Source organism: Salvelinus alpinus, chromosome 14 (genome assembly GCF_045679555.1).
Source record: "Salvelinus alpinus chromosome 14, SLU_Salpinus.1, whole genome shotgun sequence".
Lineage (NCBI taxonomy): Eukaryota > Metazoa > Chordata > Actinopteri > Salmoniformes > Salmonidae > Salvelinus > Salvelinus alpinus.
Window position 1 is genome coordinate 56,010,377 of NC_092099.1, and position 23,824 is coordinate 56,034,200.

Genomic DNA, 23,824 nt, shown 5'->3' on the forward strand with positions numbered 1-23,824 from the left:
GTGACTGGTTATAGTTATAGTAGTGGTAGTGACTGGTTATAGTTATAGTAGTGGTAGTGACTGGTTATAGTTATAGTAGTGGTAGTGACTGGTTATAGTTATAGTAGTGGTAGTGACTGGTTATAGTTATAGTAGTGGTAGTGACTGGTTATAGTAGTGGTAGTTTCTACAGTAGTAATGGTAGTGACTGGTTATAGTTATAGTAGTGGTAGTGACTGGTTATAGTAGTGGTAGTGACTGGTTATAGTTATAGTAGTGGTAGTGACTGGTTATAGTTATAGTAGTGGTAGTGACTGGTTATAGTACTGGTAGTGACTGGTTAAAGTAGTGGTAGTGACTGGTTATAGTTATAGTAGTGGTAGTGACTGGTTATAGTAGTGGTAGTGACTGGTTATAGTAGTGGTAGTGACTGGTTATAGTTATAGTAGTGGTAGTGACTGGTTATAGTAGTGGTAGTGACTGGTTATAGTTATAGTAGTGGTAGTGACTGGTTATAGTAGTGGTAGTGACTGGTTATAGTAGTGGCAGTGACTGGTTATAGTAGTGGTAGTGACTGGTTATAGTTATAGTAGTGGTAGTGACTGGTTATAGTAGTGGTAGTGACTGGTTATAGTAGTGGTAGTGACTGGTTATAGTTATAGTAATGGTAGTGACTGGTTATAGTTATAGTAGTGGTAGTGACTGGTTATAGTTATAGTAGTGGTAGTGTCTGGTTATAGTAGTGGTAGTGACTGGTTATAGTAGTGGTAGTGACTGGTTATAGTTATAGTAGTGGTAGTGACTGGTTATAGTTAAAGTAGTGGTAGTGTCTGGTTATAGTAGTGGTAGTGACTGGTTATAGTTATAGTAGTGGTAGTGACTGGTTATAGTAGTGGTAGTGACTGGTTATAGTAGTGGTAGTGACTGGTTATAGTAGTGGTAGTGACTGGTTATAGTAGTGGTAGTGACTGGTTATAGTTATAGTAGTGGTAGTGACTGGTTATAGGTATAGTAGTGGTAGTGACTGGTTATAGTTATAGTAGTGATAGTGACTGGTTATAGTTATAGTAGCGGTAGTGACTGGTTATATTTATAGTAGTAGTAGTGACTGGTTATAGTTATAGTAGTGGTAGTGTCTACAGCAGTAATGGTAGTGACTGGTTATTCTTCAAATAGTAGTAGATAGATGGAAAAATTGATTGATTGATTGTTTGGTTGAAAGTTGGTTTGGTACCTAATGGTTGAAGAGTTACTGTTGGTGGGTTATTTTATGCTAATGAATGCAATGTTATATTTTTATAATTGATCAAATAAATCTAGAGTTGTGCTCTGCCTTTTGCAAGCACGTTTAATCAGAATATTGTAGCGTGTGTTCTGTATCTTGTAGGCTATGCTGGACATACGGACCCTACATTGACAGGCATGACGATGGCTGGCTTCCTCCTTTTGTTATTCTGAGCAGATCGTTGTCCCGCTCTGCATCCCTCCTTGCTGTGGTGACGTGCTGTGCTTGGGAGCTGTCCCAGGAATCATGGCACTGAAACAGCAGCGTGAGCACAAAATCAGCAGCCAATGATCACACAGACAGACACCTAGAAGGAATGCATGCACCTGACATTAGGACAGTCCGAAAGCTGGGATGAAATATAATGTATGGAAACACATGCACCATTCTGTTCTTTAAACATGGACATTCGGTGGTTACGAAAGCGACGGTGATGTATTGAACTAACTAACGACAACCAGGCTACTGGAAGCTTTGAACAGCCAACGACAGACAGAGTTTCGCTTTGTCTAGCCTCGGATAGTTATCTATGAACAGATATCGGATTATCCTGACAGATCTTTGTGGCACATCGATGAGAAACTCATACAGATATTCTCAATGGTTATCCACCAGACATCAACCATGAACCAATGGGATGATCTCTAGGACCACTCTGGAAGATGCTGCGGAATTAGACTAATTTTTGGTGATGAAATTATGAACGCCTGTTTGAACTATTCATTGATGTTTTAGCCGAAACAATATCCACTGTCTTCAGATACTTGTTTGCGCCAATGGAATATGTTATTAATGGGAAAGGTGCCAAGGCAGTTTGGACTTTTTTGGGGGGTAACACTTCCCGTAAGTAGACATCACATTTTATTCGATGATTTGTAGAGGAGCTTTTTAGCCTCAGTGTCATCGCATGGTGCTGCTAATTCCTCAGTGATGCTGCGTGGTCCAGACATGCTGAAGAGCCGCTGCTGTGTCCTATTTGGTGACCTGAAGGTGCTGTTACTCCGGCCCCTGACTCCGGCATTGATCCCCACGACCGGACACATACCGGACAGCCATGGGGTCCCTTCAGACGTCAGTGTACCGGACGACAACACGTTAACGGCCCATCAGGGGCCGGGGGACATTTGGACTGCCCCGCCACCGGGGGGTGCCAGCGTGCCGGAGAGAGACAGACTGGCGGGTGGCTCAGGCTGGGTGGATGCGGCAGCGGCAGAGCCGTCGGGGGTATTACACTGCAGCAGCTCCTCTGATAGCTGGGCTAAGGACAAGCTGGAACAGAGGTTCTCCATGTGCAGTTATAGTGAGAGCGGCAGCATCAGGACACCTGTCTGCAGGATCTGCTTCCAGGGACCTGAAACGGTGATATTGAATAGACTCTTAACACAACACTGGCTTTGTTTTGCTGATATGATCTGAGTCCTCGGGTGGCATCACCCAAGAGCCAGGGCAGGGTTGGTGTCAGAATCGTCAGCTGTCATGTGGCTGAGGAGCTTTTCATCTCAGTAAAGGCTACTTATTTTATTAGACATTTTGTCTGAATTAATGGCTCTCAGACTTTCCTTTGAGTTATAATCCTACACTGCTCCAGTACCCTCAGAATGGCTCCCCTGCAACCCGCCTCCATCTGTAAGGCATGCGTGGAGAGAGCCCAAATCAGTGGGTGGTCTGTGGTCTCTGGGTAAACAGGGGTCACCATATCAGTGGTCTCTGGGCAGATTAACCATCTGTCCCTCTGGTTGATTAATTAGAGACAAAAACAGATTATAGACTTACATTGATTGTGAACACAATCACATAGAAGCAATTACATGCATGAGAAATCAAATCATGTTTCCCACTCATTCACACACTGCCTGAAACAGTACAGAACACAGGGAAGTCGGGGAACTGTAGCTAAGACTATATTCTCCCGTCTTATAGTCATGCTATTGTTTGTCTTGGAGACGATATTGATTAATATGTCTCACTACACTATTCAGGAGGAACATGAGAGACAATAATGAAGGTTAACAGAAGTCAGAAGATTTCCTCTCCCTCGTCCAACTCATCATGTAAAGCAAACTGGAACCCTTGTTTTTCACAACTTCCAATAAGTTCCAACTCCCATTCTTGACTTTAGTTATCAGATTGTCCTCTTAACTCACCCAGTTGTTCTGTTCTTAGCTGGAGGGCTGACTAGTTATCAGATTGTCCTTTTAACTCACCCAGTTGTTGTGTTCTTAGCTGGAGGACTGACTAGTTATCAGATTGTCCTCTTAACTCACCCAGTTGTTCTGTTCTTAGCTGGAGGACTGACTAGTTATCAGATTGTCCTCTTAACTCACCCAGTTGTTCTGTTCTTAGCTGGAGGGCTGACTAGTTATCAGATTGTCCTCTTAACTCACCCAGTTGTTCTGTTCTTAGCTGGAGGACTGACTAGTTATCAGATTGTCCTCTTAACTCACCCAGTTGTTCTGTTCTTAGCTGGAGGGCTGACTAGTTATCAGATTGTCCTCTTAACTCACCCAGTTGTTCTGTTCTTAGCTGGAGGGCTGACTAGTTATCAGATTGTCCTCTTAACTCACCCAGTTGTTGTGTTCTTAGCTGGAGGGCTGACTAGTTATCAGATTGTCCTCTTAACTCACCCAGGTGTTGTGTTCTTAGCTGGAGGGCTGACTAGTTATCAGATTGTCCTCTTAACTCACCCAGTTGTTCTGTTCTTAGCTGGAGGGCTGACTAGTTATCAGATTGTCATTTTAACTCACCCAGTTGTTGTGTTCTTAGCTGGAGGGCTGACTAGTTATCAGATTGTCCTCTTAACTCACCCAGTTGTTCTGTTCTTAGCTGGAGGACTGACTAGTTATCAGATTGTCCTCTTAACTCACCCAGTTGTTCTGTTCTTAGCTGGAGGGCTGACTAGTTATCAGATTGTCATTTTAACTCACCCAGTTGTTGTGTTCTTAGCTGGAGGGCTGACTAGTTATCAGATTGTCCTCTTAACTCACCCAGTTGTTCTGTTCTTAGCTGGAGGGCTGACTAGTTATCAGATTGTCCTCTTAACTCACCCAGTTGTTCTGTTCTTAGCTGGAGGACTGACTAGTTATCAGATTGTCCTCTTAACTCACCCAGTTGTTCTGTTCTTAGCTGGAGGGCTGACTAGTTATCAGATTGTCCTCTTAACTCACCCAGTTGTTCTGTTCTTAGCTGGAGGGCTGACTAGTTATCAGATTGTCCTCTTAACTCACCCAGTTGTTCTGTTCTTAGCTGGAGGGCTGACTAGTTATCAGATTGTCCTTTTAACTCACCCAGTTGTTGTGTTCTTAGCTGGAGGACTGACTAGTTATCAGATTGTCCTCTTAACTCACCCAGTTGTTCTGTTCTTAGCTGGAGGACTGACTAGTTATCAGATTGTCCTCTTAACTCACCCAGTTGTTCTGTTCTTAGCTGGAGGGCTGACTAGTTATCAGATTGTCCTCTTAACTCACCCAGTTGTTCTGTTCTTAGCTGGAGGACTGACTAGTTATCAGATTGTCCTCTTAACTCACCCAGTTGTTCTGTTCTTAGCTGGAGGGCTGACTAGTTATCAGATTGTCCTCTTAACTCACCCAGTTGTTCTGTGCTTAGCTGGAGGGCTGACTAGTTATCAGATTGTCCTCTTAACTCACCCAGGTGTTGTGTTCTTAGCTGGAGGGCTGACTAGTTATCAGATTGTCCTCTTAACTCACCCAGTTGTTCTGTTCTTAGCTGGAGGGCTGACTAGTTATCAGATTGTCATTTTAACTCACCCAGTTGTTGTGTTCTTAGCTGGAGGGCTGACTAGTTATCAGATTGTCCTCTTAACTCACCCAGTTGTTCTGTTCTTAGCTGGAGGACTGACTAGTTATCAGATTGTCCTCTTAACTCACCCAGTTGTTCTGTTCTTAGCTGGAGGGCTGACTAGTTATCAGATTGTCCTCTTAACTCACCCAGTTGTTGTGTTCTTAGCTGGAGGGCTGACTAGTTATCAGATTGTCCTCTTAACTCACCCAGTTGTTCTGTTCTTAGCTGGAGGGCTGACTAGTTATCAGATTGTCCTCTTAACTCACCCAGTTGTTCTGTTCTTAGCTGGAGGACTGACTAGTTATCAGATTGTCCTCTTAACTCACCCAGTTGTTCTGTTCTTAGCTGGAGGGCTGACTAGTTATCAGATTGTCCTCTTAACTCACCCAGTTGTTCTGTTCTTAGCTGGAGGACTGACTAGTTATCAGATTGTCCTCTTAACTCACCCAGTTGTTCTGTTCTTAGCTGGAGGGCTGACTAGTTATCAGATTGTCCTCTTAACTCACCCAGTTGTTCTGTTCTTAGCTGGAGGGCTGACTAGTTATCAGATTGTCCTCTTAACTCACCCAGTTGTTGTGTTCTTAGCTGGAGGGCTGACTAGTTATCAGATTGTCCTCTTAACTCACCCAGGTGTTGTGTTCTTAGCTGGAGGGCTGACTAGTTATCAGATTGTCCTCTTAACTCACCCAGTTGTTCTGTTCTTAGCTGGAGGGCTGACTAGTTATCAGATTGTCATTTTAACTCACCCAGTTGTTGTGTTCTTAGCTGGAGGGCTGACTAGTTATCAGATTGTCCTCTTAACTCACCCAGTTGTTGTGTTCTTAGCTGGAGGGCTGACTAGTTATCAGATTGTCATTTTAACTCACCCAGTAGTTCTGTTCTTAGCTGGAGGGCTGACTAGTTATCAGATTGTCCTCTTAACTCACCCAGTTGTTCTGTTCTTAGCTGGAGGGCTGACTAGTTATCAGATTGTCCTCTTAACTCACCCAGTAGTTCTGTTCTTAGCTGGAGGGCTGACTAGTTATCAGATTGTCCTCTTAACTCACCCAGTAGTTCTGTTCTTAGCTGGAGGGCTGACTAGTTATCAGATTGTCCTTTTAACTCACCCAGTTGTTGTGTTCTTAGCTGGAGGGCTGACTAGTTATCAGATTGTCCTCTTAACTCACCCAGTTGTTCTGTTCTTAGCTGGAGGACTGACTAGTTATCAGATTGTCCTCTTAACTCACCCAGTAGTTCTGTTCTTAGCTGGAGGGCTGACTAGTTATCAGATTGTCCTCTTAACTCACCCAGTAGTTCTGTTCTTAGCTGGAGGGCTGACTAGTTATCAGATTGTCCTTTTAACTCACCCAGTTGTTGTGTTCTTAGCTGGAGGGCTGACTAGTTATCAGATTGTCCTCTTAACTCACCCAGTTGTTCTGTTCTTAGCTGGAGGGCTGACTAGTTATCAGATTGTCCTTTTAACTCACCCAGTAGTTGTGTTCTTAGCTGGAGGGCTGACTAGTTATCAGATTGTCATTTTAACTCACCCAGTAGTTCTGTTCTTAGCTGGAGGGCTGACTAGTTATCAGATTGTCCTCTTAACTCACCCAGTTGTTCTGTTCTTAGCTGGAGGGCTGACTAGTTATCAGATTGTCCTCTTAACTCACCCAGTAGTTCTGTTCTTAGCTGGAGGGCTGACTAGTTATCAGATTGTCCTCTTAACTCACCCAGTAGTTCTGTTCTTAGCTGGAGGGCTGACTAGTTATCAGATTGTCCTTTTAACTCACCCAGTTGTTGTGTTCTTAGCTGGAGGGCTGACTAGTTATCAGATTGTCCTCTTAACTCACCCAGTTGTTGTGTTCTTAGCTGGAGGACTGACTAGTTATCAGATTGTCCTCTTAACTCACCCAGTTGTTCTGTTCTTAGCTGGAGGGCTGACTAGTTATCAGATTGTCCTCTTAACTCACCCAGTTGTTCTGTTCTTAGCTGGAGGACTGACTAGTTATCAGATTGTCATTTTAACTCACCCAGTTGTTGTGTTCTTAGCTGGAGGGCTGACTAGTTATCAGATTGTCCTCTTAACTCACCCAGTTGTTCTGTTCTTAGCTGGAGGGCTGACTAGTTATCAGATTGTCCTCTTAACTCACCCAGTTGTTCTGTTCTTAGCTGGAGGACTGACTAGTTATCAGATTGTCCTCTTAACTCACCCAGTTGTTCTGTTCTTAGCTGGAGGGCTGACTAGTTATCAGATTGTCCTCTTAACTCACCCAGTTGTTCTGTTCTTAGCTGGAGGACTGACTAGTTATCAGATTGTCATTTTAACTCACCCAGTTGTTGTGTTCTTAGCTGGAGGGCTGACTAGTTATCAGATTGTCCTCTTAACTCACCCAGTTGTTCTGTTCTTAGCTGGAGGACTGACTAGTTATCAGATTGTCCTCTTAACTCACCCAGTTGTTCTGTTCTTAGCTGGAGGGCTGACTAGTTATCAGATTGTCCTCTTAACTCACCCAGTTGTTCTGTTCTTAGCTGGAGGGCTGACTAGTTATCAGATTGTCCTCTTAACTCACCCAGTTGTTCTGTTCTTAGCTGGAGGGCTGACTAGTTATCAGATTGTCCTCTTAACTCACCCAGTTGTTGTGTTCTTAGCTGGAGGACTGACTAGTTATCAGATTGTCCTCTTAACTCACCCAGTAGTTCTGTTCTTAGCTGGAGGGCTGACTAGTTATCAGATTGTCCTCTTAACTCACCCAGTTGTTCTGTTCTTAGCTGGAGGGCTGACTAGTTATCAGATTGTCCTCTTAACTCACCCAGTTGTTCTGTTCTTAGCTGGAGGGCTGACTAGTTATCAGATTGTCCTCTTAACTCACCCAGTAGTTCTGTTCTTAGCTGGAGGGCTGACTAGTTATCATATTGTCATTTTAACTCACCCAGTTGTTGTGTTCTTAGCTGGAGGACTGACTAGTTATCAGATTGTCATTTTAACTCACCCAGTTGTTCTGTTCTTAGCTGGAGGGCTGACTAGTTATCAGATTGTCCTCTTAACTCACCCAGTTGTTCTGTTCTTAGCTGGAGGACTGACTAGTTATCAGATTGTCCTCTTAACTCACCCAGTTGTTCTGTTCTTAGCTGGAGGGCTGACTAGTTATCAGATTGTCCTCTTAACTCACCCAGTTGTTCTGTTCTTAGCTGGAGGGCTGCTCATTATTGGCATGTTTCTCCTGCAGTCAAGTTACAACTCGGGATGCATTCCAATGGCACCCTAATACCTTTGTAGTGGACTACTTTTGACCAGGGCCGATAGGGAACAGGGGTCGTTTGGGACACCTGGTGTAAAGAATGAGAGAACACAGTAGTTGAGAGGCGATGTGACATGAAGTGACCCTCTGAAATCCCTGGAGTTTAATAATAAATAACATGTCAAATGCACCCCCGACACTAGAAACCAAACACTGTTAAAGCTTTGAAGTTGTTTTTCTCAGCCAGGAAATTGGTATTCAACACAAGCCAGAGAGGAAGCACGTAAAGAGAGGAGGGACTCTTCAAGGCCACACTTCACTGAGAGTGATTCACACGGAGCTTTGTTTTATTCAGTAGTGTTCTCTCAGGGTATGTCCTAAATGGCACCCTATTCCCTGTATAGTGCACTACTTTAGACCAGAGCCCTATGGCATCCTATTCCCTGTATAGTGCACTACTTTAGACCAGAGCCCTATTCCCTATATAGTGCACTACTTTAGACCAGAGCCCTATTCCCTGTATAGTGCACTACTTTAGACCAGAGTCAAAGGTACATTATCTCTGTATTTCCTCTGTATTTCCTCTCTCCTCTGTATTTCCTCTGTATTTCCTCTCTCCTCTGTATTTCCTCTGTATTTCCTCTCTCCTCTGTATTTCCTCTGTATTTCCTCTCTCCTCTGTATTTCCTCTGTATTTCCTTTGTATTTCCTCTCTCCTCTGTATTTCCTGTCTCCTCTGTATTTCCTCTCTCCTTTGTATTTCCTCTGTATTTCCTCTCTCCTCTGTATTTCCTCTGTGTTTCCTCTCTGCTCTGTATTTCCTCTCTCCTCTGTATTTCCTCTGTATTTCCTCTCTGCTCTGTATTTCCTCTCTCCTCTGTATTTCCTCTCTCCTCTGTATTTCCTCTGTATTTCCTCTGTATTTCCTGTCTCCTCTGTATTTCCTCTGTATTTCCTCTGTATTTCCTGTCTCCTCTGTATTTCCTCTCTCCTTTGTATTTCCTCTGTATTTCCTCTCTGCTCTGTATTTCCTCTCTCCTCTGTATTTCCTCTCTCCTCTGTATTTCCTCTGTATTTCCTGTCTCCTCTGTATTTCCTCTCTACTCTGTATTTCCTCTGTATTTCCTCTGTATTTCCTCTGTATTTCCTGTCTCCTCTGTATTTCCTCTCTACTCTGTATTTCCTCTGTATTTCCTCTCTCCTCTGTATTTCCACTGTATTTCCTCTCTACTCTGTATTTCCTCTCTCCTTTGTATTTCCTCTGTATTTCCTCTCTCCTCTATTTCCTCTGTATTTCCTCTCTACTCTGTATTTCCTCTCTCCTCTGTATTTCCTCTGTATTTCCTCTCTCCTCTGTATTTCCTCTGTATTTCCTCTGTATTTCCTCTGTATTTCCTCTGTATTTCCTCTGTATTTCCTCTGTATTTCCTCTGTATTTCCTCTCTCCTCTGTATTTCCTCTGTATTTCCTGTCTCCTCTGTATTTCCTCTCTGCTCTGTATTTCCTCTGTATTTCCTCTCTCCTCTGTATTTCCTCTCTCCTCTGTATTTCCTCTGTATTTCCTCTCTGCTCTGTATTTCCTCTCTGCTCTGTATTTCCTCTGTATTTCCTCTCTCCTCTGTATTTCCTCTCTCCTCTGTATTTCCTCTGTATTTCCTCTCTGCTCTGTATTTCCTCTCTCCTCTGTATTTCCTCTGTATTTCCTCTGTATTTCCTCTCTCCTCTGTATTTCCTCTGTATTTCCTCTCTCCTCTGTATTTCCTCTGTATTTCCTCTCTCCTCTGTATTTCCTCTGTATTTCCTCTCTCCTCTGTATTTCCTCTCTCCTCTGTATTTCCTGTCTCCTCTGTATTTCCTCTCTCCTTTGTATTTCCTCTGTATTTCCTCTCTGCTCTGTATTTCCTCTCTCCTCTGTATTTCCTCTCTCCTCTGTATTTCCTCTCTCCTCTGTATTTCCTGTCTCCTCTGTATTTCCTCTCTCCTCTGTATTTCCTGTCTCCTCTGTATTTCCTCTCTCCTCTGTATTTCCTCTGTATTTCCTCTCTCCTCTGTATTTCCTCTGTATTTCCTCTCTCCTCTGTATTTCCTGTCTCCTCTGTATTTCCTCTCTACTCTGTATTTCCTCTGTATTTCCTCTCTCCTCTGTATTTCCTCTGTATTTCCTCTCTACTCTGTATTTCCTCTGTATTTCCTCTCTGCTCTGTATTTCCTGTCCGCTCTGTATTTCCTCTCTGCTCTGTATTTCCTGTCCGCTCTGTATTTCCTCTCTACTCTGTATTTCCTCTGTATTTCCTCTCTGCTCTGTATTTCCTCTCTGCTCTGTATTTCCTGTCCGCTCTGTATTTCCTCTCTGCTCTGTATTTCCTGTCCGCTCTGTATTTCCTCTCTGCTCTGTATTTCCTCTCTACTCTGTATTTCAGCATCCTGTTTCTATCCATCCAGTCCCTCTAAGCAAAAAAGCTATGTAATCCTGTTCAATATACAACAACAGTCAAAAGTTTGGGCACACCTACTCATTCAAGTTTTTATTTTATTTTTACTATTTTCTACATTGTAGAATAATAGCGAACACATCAAACATATGAAATAACACATATGGAATCATGTAGTAACCAAAAAACTGTTAAACAAATCAAAATATATTTTATATTTGAGATTCTTCAAAGTAGCCACCCTTTGCCTTGATGGCAGCTTTGCACACTCTTGGCATTCTGTCAACCAGCTTCACGAAGTAGTCACCTGGAATGCATTTCAATTAACAGGTGTGCCTTGTTAAAAGTTAATTTGTGGAATTTCTTTCCTTATTTTCCTTTCCTTAAGTGAATCAGTTGTGTTGTGACAAGGTAAGGGTGGTATACAGAAGATAGCCCTATTTGGTAAAAGACTAAGTCCATATTGTGGCAAGAACAGCTCAAATAGGCAAAGAGAAACGACAGTCCATCATTACTTTAAGACATGAAGGTCAGTAAATCCGGAAAAATTCAAGAACTTTGAAAGTTTCTTCAAGTGCAGTCACAAAAACTATCAAGCACTATGATGAAACTGGCTCTCATGGGGACCGCCACAGGAAAGGAAGACCCAGAGTTACCTCTGCTGCAGAGAATAAGTTCATTAGAGTTACCAGCCTCAGAAATTGCAACCCAAATAAATCAAATGTATTTATAAAGCCCTTCTTACATCAGCCGATGTCACAAAGTGATGTACAGAAACCCAGCCTAAAACCCCAAACAGCAAGCAATGCAGGTGTAGAAGCACGGTGGCTAGGAGAAAAACTCCCTAGAAAGGCAGAAACCTAGGAAGAAACATAGAGAGGAACCAGGCTATGAGGGGTGGCCAGTCCTCTTCTGGCTGTGCCGGGTGGAGATTATAACAGGACATGGCCAAGATGTTCAAACGTTCATAGATGACCAGCAGGGTCATCAGCTGATGTAAGAAGGGCTTTATGAATACATTTGATTGAGAGAGAGAGAGAGAGAGAGAGAGGGAGAGAGAGAAAGAGAGAGAGAGAGAATCAGAGGGAGCATACTTAAATTCACACAGAACGCCGGATAAGACAGGAGAAATACTCCAGATATAACAGACTGACCCTAGCCCCCCGACACATAAACTACTGCAGCATAATTACTGGAGGCTGAGACAGGAGGGGTCAGGAGACACTGTGGCCCCGTCTGACTATACCCCCGGACAGGGCCAACCAGGCAGGATATAACCCCACCCACTTTGCCAAAGCACAGCCCCCACACCACTAGAGGGATATCTTCAAACCACCAACTTACCATCCTGAGACAAGACCGAGTATAGCCCACAAAGATCTCCGCCACGGCATGAACCCGAGGGGGGCACCAACCCGGACAGGAAGATCATGTCAGAGACTCAACCCACTCGATTGAAGCACCCATCTCCACGTGTGGTTCCCACCGTGAAGCATGGAGAAGGAAGTGTGATGGTGTGGGGGTGCTTTGCTGGTGACACTGTCTGTGATTTATTTAGAACTCAAGGCACACTTAACCAGCATGGCAATCTCAGCATTCTGCATCATCCCATCCCATCTGGTTTGCGCTTAGTTGGACTATCATTTGTTTTTCAACAGGACAATGACCCAACACACCTCCAGGGTGTGTAAGGGCTATTTGACCAATAAGGAGAGTGATGGAGTGCTGCATCAGATGACCTGGCCTCCAACTGAGATGGTTTGGGATGAGTCGGACCGCAGAGTGAAGGAAAAGCAGCCAACAAGTGCTCAGCATATTTGGGAACTCCTTCAAGACTGTTGCAAATGCATTCCAGGAGAAATTGGTTAAGAGAATGCCAAGAGTGTACAAAGCTGTCATCAAGGCAAAGGGTGGCTACTTTGAAGAATCTCAAATTTAAATCATATTTTGATTTGTTTATCAGTTTTTTGGTTACTACATGATTCCATATGTGTTATAGTTTTGATGTCTTCACTATTATTCTACAATGTAGAAAATAGTACAAATAAAGAAAAACTGGTGTGTCCAAACTTTTGACTGGCCCTGTATGATGCCAGTGAGGAATTATGGGCCTTTGATTTCAACTGCTGTGTGTATTGTGTCCCGCAGGGGGAGCTGCTGAGCCCGTGTCGCTGCAGTGGGTCGGTCCGCTGTACCCACCAGCCCTGCCTCATCAAGTGGATCAGTGAGAGAGGGTCCTGGGCCTGTGAGCTCTGCTACTACAAGTACCAGGTCATCAGCATCAGCACCAGGAACCCACTACAGGTGAGTGCCAGCAGTAAAATTAAAAACAGATCAAATACACCCTATAGAACAGCGGGGATGTGACGAGACACACAGGCACAGACACACGCATACACACATATACACACACACACACACACACACACACACACACACACACACACACACACACACACACACACACACACACACACACACACAATGATGCTGTAGATAAGTGGTAGTAGAGTGGTGGCCTGAGGGCACACACTTAATCAAATCAAATCAAATGTATTCATTCTTACATCAGCTGATGTCACAAAATGCTGTACAGAAACCCAGCCTAAAACCACAAACAGCAAGCAATGCAGGTGTAGAAGCACGGTGGCTAGGAAAAACTCCATTGATGTGTTGTGAAATCTGTTGTGAATGTGTTGTAATGTTTTAAAAATTGTATATAACTGCCTTAAGTGTGTAAGTGTAACTGCAGCCTTGGCAGGAACTAATGGGGATCCATAATAAACCCCAGGAAGAGTAGCTGCTGCCTTGACAGGAACTAATGGGGATCCATAATAAACCCCAGGAAGAGTAGCTGCTGCCTTGGCAGGAACTAATGGGGATCCATAATAAACCCCAGGAAGAGTAGCTGCTGCCTTGGCAGGAACTAATGGGGATCCATAATAAACTCCAGGAAGAGTAGCTGCTGCCTTGACAGGAACTAATGGGGATCCATAATAAACTCCAGGAAGAGTAGCTGCTGCCTTGGCAGGAACTAATGAGGATCCATAATAAACCCCAGGAAGAGTAGCTGCTGCCTTGGCAGGAACTAATGGGGATCCGTAATAAACCCCAGGAAGAGTAGCTGCTGCCTTGACAGGAACTAATGGGGATCCGTAATAAACCCCAGGAAGAGTAGCTGCTGCCTTGACAGGAACTAATGGGGATCCATAATAAACCCCAGGAAGAGTAGCTGCTGCCTTGACAGGAACTAATGGGGATCCATAATGAACCCCAGGAAGAGTAGCTGCTGCCTTGACAGGAACTAATGGGGATCCATAATAAACCCCAGGAAGAGTAGCTGCTGCCTTGGCAAGAACTAATGGGGATCCATAATAAACCCCAGGAAGAGTAGCTGCTGCCTTGGCAGGAACTAAATGGGGATCCATAATAAACCCCAGGAAGAGTAGCTGCTGCCTTGGCAGGAACTAATGGGGATCCATAATAAACCCCAGGAAGAGTAGCTGCTGCCTTGACAGGAACTAATGGGGATCCATAATAAACCCCAGGAAGAGTAGCTGCTGCCTTGGCAAGAACTAATGGGGATCCATAATAAACCCCAGGAAGAGTAGCTGCTGCCTTGGCAGGAACTATATGGGGATCCATAATAAACCCCAGGAAGAGTAGCTGCTGCCTTGGCAGGAACTAATGGTGATTCATAATAAACCCCAGGAAGAGTAGCTGCTGCCTTGGCAGGAACTAATGGGGATCCATAATAAACCCCAGGAAGAGTAGCTGCTGCCTTGGCAGGAACTAATGGGGATCCATAATAAACCCCAGGAAGAGTAGCTGCTGCCTTGACAGGAACTAATGGGGATCCATAATAAACCCCAGGAAGAGTAGCTGCTGCCTTGGCAGGAACTAATGGGGATCCATAATAAACCCCAGGAAGAGTAGCTGCTGCCTTGGCAGGAACTAATGGGGATCCATAATAAACTCCAGGAAGAGTAGCTGCTGCCTTGGCAGGAACTAATGGGGATCCATAATAAACTCCAGGAAGAGTAGCTGCTGCCTTGGCAGGAACTAATGAGGATCCATAATAAACCCCAGGAAGAGTAGCTGCTGCCTTGGCAGGAACTAATGGGGATCCATAATAAACCCCAGGAAGAGTAGCTGCTGCCTTGACAGGAACTAATGGGGATCCGTAATAAACCCCAGGAAGAGTAGCTGCTGCCTTGACAGGAACTAATGGGGATCCATAATAAACCCCAGGAAGAGTAGCTGCTGCCTTGACAGGAACTAATGGGGATCCATAATGAACCCCAGGAAGAGTAGCTGCTGCCTTGACAGGAACTAATGGGGATCCATAATAAACCCCAGGAAGAGTAGCTGCTGCCTTGGCAAGAACTAATGGGGATCCATAATAAACCCCAGGAAGAGTAGCTGCTGCCTTGGCAGGAACTAAATGGAGATCCATAATAAACCTCAGGAAGAGTAGCTGCTGCCTTGGCAGGAACTAATGGGGATCCATAATAAACCCCAGGAAGAGTAGCTGCTGCCTTGGCAGGAACTAATGGGGATCCATAATAAACCCCAGGAAGAGTAGCTGCTGCCTTGGCAAGAACTAATGGGGATCCATAATAAACCCCAGGAAGAGTAGCTGCTGCCTTGGCAGGAACTATATGGGGATCCATAATAAACCCCAGGAAGAGTAGCTGCTGCCTTGGCAGGAACTAATGGTGATTCATAATAAACCCCAGGAAGAGTAGCTGCTGCCTTGGCAGGAACTAATGGGGATCCATAATAAACCCCAGGAAGAGTAGCTGCTGCCTTGGCAGGAACTAATGGGGATCCATAATAAACCCCAGGAAGAGTAGCTGCTGCCTTGACAGGAACTAATGGGGATCCATAATAAACCCCAGGAAGAGTAGCTGCTGCCTTGGCAAGAACTAATGGGGATCCATAATAAACCCCAGGAAGAGTAGCTGCTGCCTTGGCAGGAACTATATGGGGATCCATAATAAACCCCAGGAAGAGTAGCTGCTGCCTTGGCAGGAACTAATGGTGATTCATAATAAACCCCAGGAAGAGTAGCTGCTGCCTTGGCAGGAACTAATGGGGATCCATAATAAACCCCAGGAAGAGTAGCTGCTGCCTTGGCAGGAACTAATGGGGATTCATAATAAACCCCAGGAAGAGTAGCTGCTGCCTTGGCAGGAACTAATGGGGATCCATAATAAACCCCAGGAAGAGTAGCTGCTGCCTTGGCAGGAACTAATGGGGATCCATAATAAACCCCAGGAAGAGTAGCTGCTGCCTTGGCAGGAACTAATGGGGATCCATAATAAACCCCAGGAAGAGTAGCTGCTGCCTTGACAGGAACTAATGGGGATCCATAATAAACCCCAGGAAGAGTAGCTGCTGCCTTGGCAAGAACTAATGGGGATCCATAATAAACCCCAGGAAGAGTAGCTGCTGCCTTGGCAGGAACTATATGGGGATCCATAATAAACCCCAGGAAGAGTAGCTGCTGCCTTGGCAGGAACTAATGGTGATTCATAATAAACCCCAGGAAGAGTAGCTGCTGCCTTGGCAGGAACTAATGGGGATCCATAATAAACCCCAGGAAGAGTAGCTGCTGCCTTGGCAGGAACTAATGGGGATCCATAATAAACCCCAGGAAGAGTAGCTGCTGCCTTGGCAGGAACTAATGGGGATCCATAATAAACCCCAGGAAGAGTAGCTGCTGCCTTGGCAGGAACTAATGGGGATCCATAATAAACCCCAGGAAGAGTAGCTGCTGCCTTGGCAGGAACTAATGGGGATCCATAATAAACCACGGGAAGAGTAGCTGCTGCCTTGGCAGGAACTAATGGGGATCCATAATAAACCCCAGGAAGAGTAGCTGCTGCCTTGACAGGAACTAATGGGGATCCATAATAAACCCCAGGAAGAGTAGCTGCTGACTTGGCAGGAACTAATGGGGATCCATAATAAACCCCAGGAAGAGTAGCTGCTGTCTTGGCAGGAACTAATGGGGATCCATAATAAACCCCAGGAAGAGTAGCTGCTGCCTTGGCAGGAACTAATGAGGATCCATAATAAACCCCAGGAAGAGTAGCTGCTGCCTTGGCAGGAACTAATGGGGATCCATAATAAACCCCAGGAAGAGTAGCTGCTGCCTTGGCAGGAACTAAATGGGGATCCATAATAAACCCCAGGAAGAGTAGCTGCTGCCTTGGCAGGAACTAATGGGGATCCATAATAAACTCCAGGACGAGTAGCTGCTGCCTTGGCAGGAACTAATGGTGATTCATAATAAACCCCAGTAAGAGTAGCTGCTGCCTTGGCAGGAACTAATGGGGATCCATAATAAACCCCAGGAAGAGTAGCTGCTGCCTTGGCAGGAACTAATGGGGATCCATAATAAACCCCAGGAAGAGTAGCTGCTGCCTTGGCAGGAACTAATGGGGATCCATAATAAACCCCAGGAAGAGTAGCTGCTGCCTTGGCAGGAACTAATGGGGATCCATAATAAACCCCAGGAAGAGTAGCTGCTGCCTTGGCAGGAACTAAATGGGGATCCATAATAAACCCCAGGAAGAGTAGCTGCTGCCTTGGCAGGAACTAATGGGGATCCATAATAAACTCCAGGACGAGTAGCTGCTGCCTTGGCAGGAACTAATGGTGATTCATAATAAACCCCAGGAAGAGTAGCTGCTGCCTTGGCAGGAACTAATGGGGATCCATAATAAACCCCAGGAAGAGTAGCTGCTGCCATGGCAGGAACTAATGGGGATCCATAATAAACCCCAGGAAGAGTAGCTGCTGCCTTGGCAGGAACTAATGGCGATTCATGTTAAACCCATTACAGCAGTAGATCTCATTTTCAAACAGACAATGGTGTATTTGTGTTTACAGTATCTCCGTCCCTCCCTCAGTGGCAGTCCATCTCCCTGGCGGTGATAGAGAAGGTTCAGATAGCTGCAGCGGTTCTGGGGTCTATGTTCCTGGTGGCCAGTCTGTCCTGGCTGGTCTGGTCGTCCTTCAGTCCCTCGGCACGCTGGCAGAGACATGACCTGCTTTTCCAGATCTGCTACGGCATGTATGGATTCATGGACATCGTCTGCTTCGGTGAGACTGAGCCCTATTCTAGTTTACAACCGTGGCTCACTGACAGTGAATGTAATGGATGGCAGATGCTTGTTCTTCGGATTATCTCACTGCGAAATCCCCTTACTGTATGTGAGTGGAATGCTAAAAACACTGAGAGAATGAATGGCACAAATGATTAATTATTATTTGATAGATCTGTATAGTTTTGCCTACAGGTCAAATGTGAGAATACTTTGTCATTATATATTGATTTAGGTCATCTGGGCTTGAATCCTTTACTCCAGAGGTAGGCAACTCAGTTCCTGGAATGCCTCAGGAACGGTAGGATTTTGTCCCCAGTAGGCATCACACCAGAACAACTGAGCTGATTGATCAGTGATTGACTAAATTCAACACCCATGGTCTTCCAGGTCAGTTCAATCTAAAACATGAAGTGGGTTGTCCACCCCTGATGTAGGACCAGGTTTGTCTACCCCTGATGTAGGAACAGGGTTGTCTACCTGTTGATGTAGGACCAGGGTTGTCTACCCCTGATGTAGGACCAGGGTTGTCTACCCCTGATGTAGGACCAGGGTTGTCTACCTGTTGATGTAGGACCAGGGTTGTCTACCCCTGATGTAGGACCAGGGTTGTCTACCCCTGATGTAGGACCAGGGTGGTCTACCCCCGATGTAGGACCAGGGTTGTCTACCCCTGATGTAGGACCAGGGTGGTCTACCCCTGATGTAGGACCAGGGTTGTCTACCCCTGATGTAGGACCAGGGTTGTCTACCCGTTGATGTAGGACCAGGGTTTTCTACCTGTTGAAGTAGGACCAGGGTTGTCTACCCCTGATGTAGGACCAGGGTTGTCTACCCGTTGATGTAGGACCAGGGTTGTCCACCCCTGATGTAGGACCAGGGTTGTCTACCCGTTGATGTAGGACCAGGGTTGTCTACCCGTTGATGTAGGACCAGGGTTGTTGACCCGTTGATGTAGGACCAGGGTTGTCTACCCCTGATGTAGGACCAGGGTTGTCTACCCCTGATGTAGGACCAGGGTTGTCTACCCCTGATGTAGGACCAGGGTTGTCTACCCGTTGATGTAGGACCAGGGTTGTCGACCCGTTGATGTAGGACCAGGGTTGTCTACCCCTGATGTAGGACCAGGGTTGTCTACCCCTGATGTAGGACCAGGGTTGTCTACCCCTAATGTAGGACCAGGGTTGTCTACCCCTGATGTAGGACCAGGGTTGTCTAACCCTGATGTAGGACCAGGGTTGTCTACCTGTTGATGTAGGACCAGGGTTGTCTACCCCTGATGTAGGACCAGGGTTGTCTACCCGTTGATGTAGGACCAGGGTTGTCTACCCCTGATGTAGGACCAGGGTTGTCTACCCGTTGATGTAGGACCAGGGTTGTCTACCCCTGATGTAGGACCAGGGTTGTCTACCCCTGATGTAGGACCAGGGTTGTCCACCCCTGATGTAGGACCAGGTTTGTCTACCCCTGATGTAGGACCAGGGTTGTCCACCCCTGATGTAGGACCAGGGTTGTCTACTCCTGATGTAGGACCAGGGTTGTCTACCCCTGATGTAGGGCCAGGGTTGTCTACCCATTGATGTAGGACCAGGGTTGTCCACCCCTGATGTAGGACCAGGGTTGTCCACCCCTGATGTAGGACCAGGGTTGTCTACCCGTTGATGTAGGACCAGGGTTGCCTACCCATTGATGTAGGAACAGGGTTGTCTACCTGTTGATGTAGGACCAGGGTTGTCTACCCCTGATGTAGGACCAGGGTTGTCTACCCCTGATGTAGGACCAGGGTTGTCTACCTGTTGATGTAGGACCAGGGTTGTCTACCCCTGATGTAGGACCAGGGTTGTCTACCCGTTGATGTAGGACCAGGGTGGTCTACCTGTTGATGTAGGACCAGGGTTGTCTACCCCTGATGTAGGACCAGGGTTGTCTACCTCTGATGTAGGACCAGGGTTGCCTACCCATTGATGTAGGAACAGGGTTGTCTACCTGTTGATGTAGGACCAGGGTTGTCTACCCCTGATGTAGGACCAGGGTTGTCTACCCCTGATGTAGGACCAGGGTTGTCTACCCCTGATGTAGGACCAGGGTTGTCTACCCCTGATGTAGGACCAGGGTTGTCTACACCTGATGAAGATAGTGACTGTGGCCCTTAAGGACCAGGGTTGCCTACCTCTGATGTAGGACCAGGGTTGTCTACCCCTGATGAAGATAGTGACTGTGGCCCTTCAGGATCAGGGTTGCCTACCCATTGATGTAGGACCAGGGTTGTCTACCTCTGATTAACTCTGTTAAGTCTTTAGTTTTAAAGATACTGTAACTTATTCCTTTCCGCAGATAAATTCATCCTCTGCAGTGTTTTATATACAGTACACTGACTAGAGTCCTTGTTAGGGCTGGAGCGTGTGAGTCTGTCTGATAGATGACTGACTAGAGTCCTTGTTAGGGCTGGAGAGTGTGAGTCTGTCTGGTAGATGACTGACTAGAGTCCTTGTTAGGGCTGGAGAGTGAGAGTCTGTCTGGTAGATGACTGACTAGAGTCCTTGTTAGGGCTGGAGAGTGTGAGTCTGTCTGGTAGATGACTGACTAGAGTCCTTGTTAGGGCTGGAGAGTGTGAGTCTGTCTGGTAGATGACTGACTAGAGTCCTTGTTAGGGCTGGAGAGTGTGAGTCTGTCTGGTAGATGACTGACTAGAGTCCTTGTTAGGTCTGGAGCGTGTGAGTCTGTCTGATAGATGACTGACTAGAGTCCTTGTTAGGGCTGGAGAGTGTGAGTCTGTCTGGTTGATGACTGACTAGAGTCCTTGTTAGGGCTGGAGAGTGTCAGTCTGTCTGGTAGATGACTGACTAGAGTCCTTGTTAGGGATGGAGAGTGAGAGTCTGTCTGGTAGATGACTGACTAGAGTCCTTGTTAGGGCTGGAGAGTGAGAGTCTGGATCAGGATCAGTTCAACTGTTTTTTGATTCAGAAGGCTGTAGGATCAGATTTCTCTATGTAGTAAGACTCTATGTAGTAAGACTCTATGTAATAAGACTATGTAATAAGACTCTATGTAGTAAGACTCTATGTAATAAGACTCTATGTAGTAAGACTCTATGTAATAAGACTCTATGTAGTAAGACTATATGTAGTAAGACTCTATGTAGTAAGACTCTATGTAGTAAGACTCTATGTAGTAAGACTCTATGTAGTAAGACTCTATGTAGTAAGACTCTATGTAATAAGACTCTATGTAGTAAGACTCTATGTAGTAAGACTCTATGTAGTAAGACTCTATGTAGTAAGACTCTATATAGTAAGACTCTATGTAATAAGACTCTATATAGTAAGACTCTATGTAGTAAGACTCTATGTATTAAGACTCTATGTAATACGACTTTATGTAATACGACTTTATGTAGTAATAGTCTATGTAGTAAGACTCTATGTAGTAAGACTCTATGTAGTAAGACTCTATGTAGTACGACTCTATGTAGTAAGACTCTATGTAATAAGACTCTATGTAGTAAGACTCTATGTAGTAAGACTCTATGTAATAAGACTCTATGTCGTAAGACTCTATGTAGTAATACTCTATGTAGTAAGACTCTATGTAATAAGACTCTATGTAGTAAGACTCTATGTAGTAAGACTCTATGTAGTAAGACTCTATGTAGTAAGACTCTATATAGTAAGACTCTATGTAATAAGACTCTATGTAGTAAGACTCTATGTAATAAGACTCTATGTAGTAAGACTCTATGTAATAAGACTTTATGTAGTAATACTCTATGTAGTAAGACTCTATGTAGTACGACTCTATGTAGTAAGACTCTATGTAGTAAGACTCTATGTAGTAAGACTCTGTGTAGTAAGACTCTATGTAGTAAGACTCTATGTAGTAAGACTCTATGTAGTAAGACTCTATGTAATAAGACTCTATGTAGTATGACTCTATGTAATATGACTTTATGTAATAAGACTTTATGTAGTAATAGTCTATGTAGTAAGACTCTATGTAGTAAGACTCTATGTAGTAAGACTCTATGTAGTACGACTCTATGTAATAAGACTCTATGTAATAAGACTCTATGTAGTAAGACTCTATGTAGTAAGACTCTATGTAGTAAGACTCTATGTAATAAGACTCTATGTAATAAGACTCTATGTAGTAAGACTCTATATAATAAGACTCTATGTAGTAAGACTCTATGTAGTAAGACTCTATATAATAAGACTCTATGTAGTAAGGCTCTATGTAGTAAGACGCTATGTAATAAGACTCTATGTAGTAAGACTCTATGTAATAAGACTCTATGTAGTAAGACTCTATGTAGTAATACTCTATGTAGTAAGACTCTATGTAATAAGACTCTATGTAATAAGACTCTATGTAATAGGACTCTATATAATAAGGCTCTATGTAGTAAGACTCTATGTAATAAGACTCTATGTAGTAAGACTCTCTGACTAATATCCTGACTGTGCTTCTGATTGTTTGATGCAGGATTATCTGACTAATATTCATATCTCTTATCTTCCCCTGCAGCTCTAATTATCCATGAAGGACCTTCAGTGTTCCGTATCTTTAACCGGTGGCAGGCTGTCAACCAGCAGTGGAAGGTTCTCAACTACGACAAGACCGCTGACAGTGAGGACCTGAAGACAGCAGCCACAGTGCGGACTCTCTCTCAGCCTCAGTCTAGCCAGAGAAACCAGCCTGGGACAGGACTAGGACTATCCTCCGCCACCTCCCCTCTGGCTGCTGCCGCCACAGCACCGGACTTAGCTACAGCATCACCAGCCACAGGGATAGGGCTGGTCACACAGGGTTCCACTGAGCAGGCCAGTGGGACAGCTGGACCAGACCAACACTGTGCTGCCTACAATATCCTCCACCTCCTCAGCCACCTGAGGCAGCCAGAGGCCCACGGCCACCCCAGCCACAGCACCCGGGAGCTGGTCATGAGAGTCACTACAGTCTGAGGCTCTGACAGGCCTTGTCAGAGATTTGACATTGAAATGGAAGGCCTTGGTCTAAAAGGACGAACAATGTTTAAAATCCATCGTTGATGACCTTAAAGACAGTTTGAAATGTACTGGGGGGGGCTGGTCCAAATCAAGGTGTCATACATAAAAAATGCAACATAAAAAACATGACCCTCTGTGGGAACGTCTGTGGGGGGGTGTCTATGTCTATAGTAAAGCACTTTTGTGGGGAAAAACTCATTTTGATTGGCTGGGCCTGGCTCCCAGTGGGTGGGCCTATGCCCTCCAAGACCCACCAATGGCTGCGCCCCTGCCCAGTCATGTGAAATCCATAGATTAGGGCCTAATACATTTATTTCATTTGACTGATTTCATAATATGAAGTGTAACTCAGTAAAATCTTTGAAATTGTTGCATGCTGCGTTTATATTTTTGTTCAATATATTAGACTGGAGCGGATGAACATGGGCAGGTAGTCTCCAGGAGACTCTACAGGAGACTCTACAGGAGACTCTCCAGGAGACTCTACAGGAGACTCTACAGGAGACTACAGGAGACTCTACAGGAGACTACAGGAGACACTACAGGAGACTCTACAGGAGACTCTACAGGAGACTCTACGGGAGACTCTCCAGGAGACTCTCCAGGAGAGACTACAGGAGACTCTACAGGAGACTCCAGGAGACTCTACAGGAGACTCTACAGGAGACTCCAGGAGACTCTCCAGGAGACTCTCCAGGAGACTCTACAGGAGACTCTACAGGAGACTCCAGGAGACTCTACAGGAGACTCTACAGGAGACTCTACAGGAGACTACAGGAGACTCTACGGGAGACTACAGGAGACTCTACGGGAGACTACAGGAGACTCTACGGGAGACTACAGGAGACTCTACAGGAGACTCTACAGGAGACTCTACAGGAGACTCTACAGGAGACTACAGGAGACTCTACAGGAGACTATACGGGAGACTACAGGAGACTCTACAGGAGACACTACAGGAGACTCTACAGGAGACTCTACAGGAGACTCTACG

At 45.1% G+C, this 23,824-nt stretch overlaps 1 protein-coding gene across 1 annotated transcript; it reads left to right on the top strand.

Moving 5' to 3' along the window:
• The first annotated feature begins 1,440 nt into the window (after nt 1-1,440).
• Nucleotides 1,441-23,199, top strand: marchf4b (membrane associated ring-CH-type finger 4b). The gene is made up of 4 exons (XM_071341920.1): nt 1,441-2,623; nt 12,858-13,013; nt 17,630-17,822; nt 22,349-23,199. Exons 1-4 carry the CDS (start codon nt 2,195-2,197, stop codon nt 22,783-22,785), a joined length of 1,215 nt encoding a protein of 404 aa, XP_071198021.1. The 5' UTR covers nt 1,441-2,194; the 3' UTR covers nt 22,786-23,199.
• Nucleotides 23,200-23,824: the final 625 nt, after the last annotated feature.

Coding starts and splice junctions, on each gene's coding strand:
- marchf4b (XM_071341920.1), top strand. CDS start 2,195: ATGCTGCGTGGTCCAGACATGCTGAAGAGCCGCTGCTGTGTCCTATTT. Junction 13,014..17,629: donor GCACCAGGAACCCACTACAG/GTGAGTGCCAGC, acceptor TCCCTCCCTCAG/TGGCAGTCCATCTCCCTGGC. Junction 17,823..22,348: donor CATGGACATCGTCTGCTTCG/GTGAGACTGAGC, acceptor CTTCCCCTGCAG/CTCTAATTATCCATGAAGGA.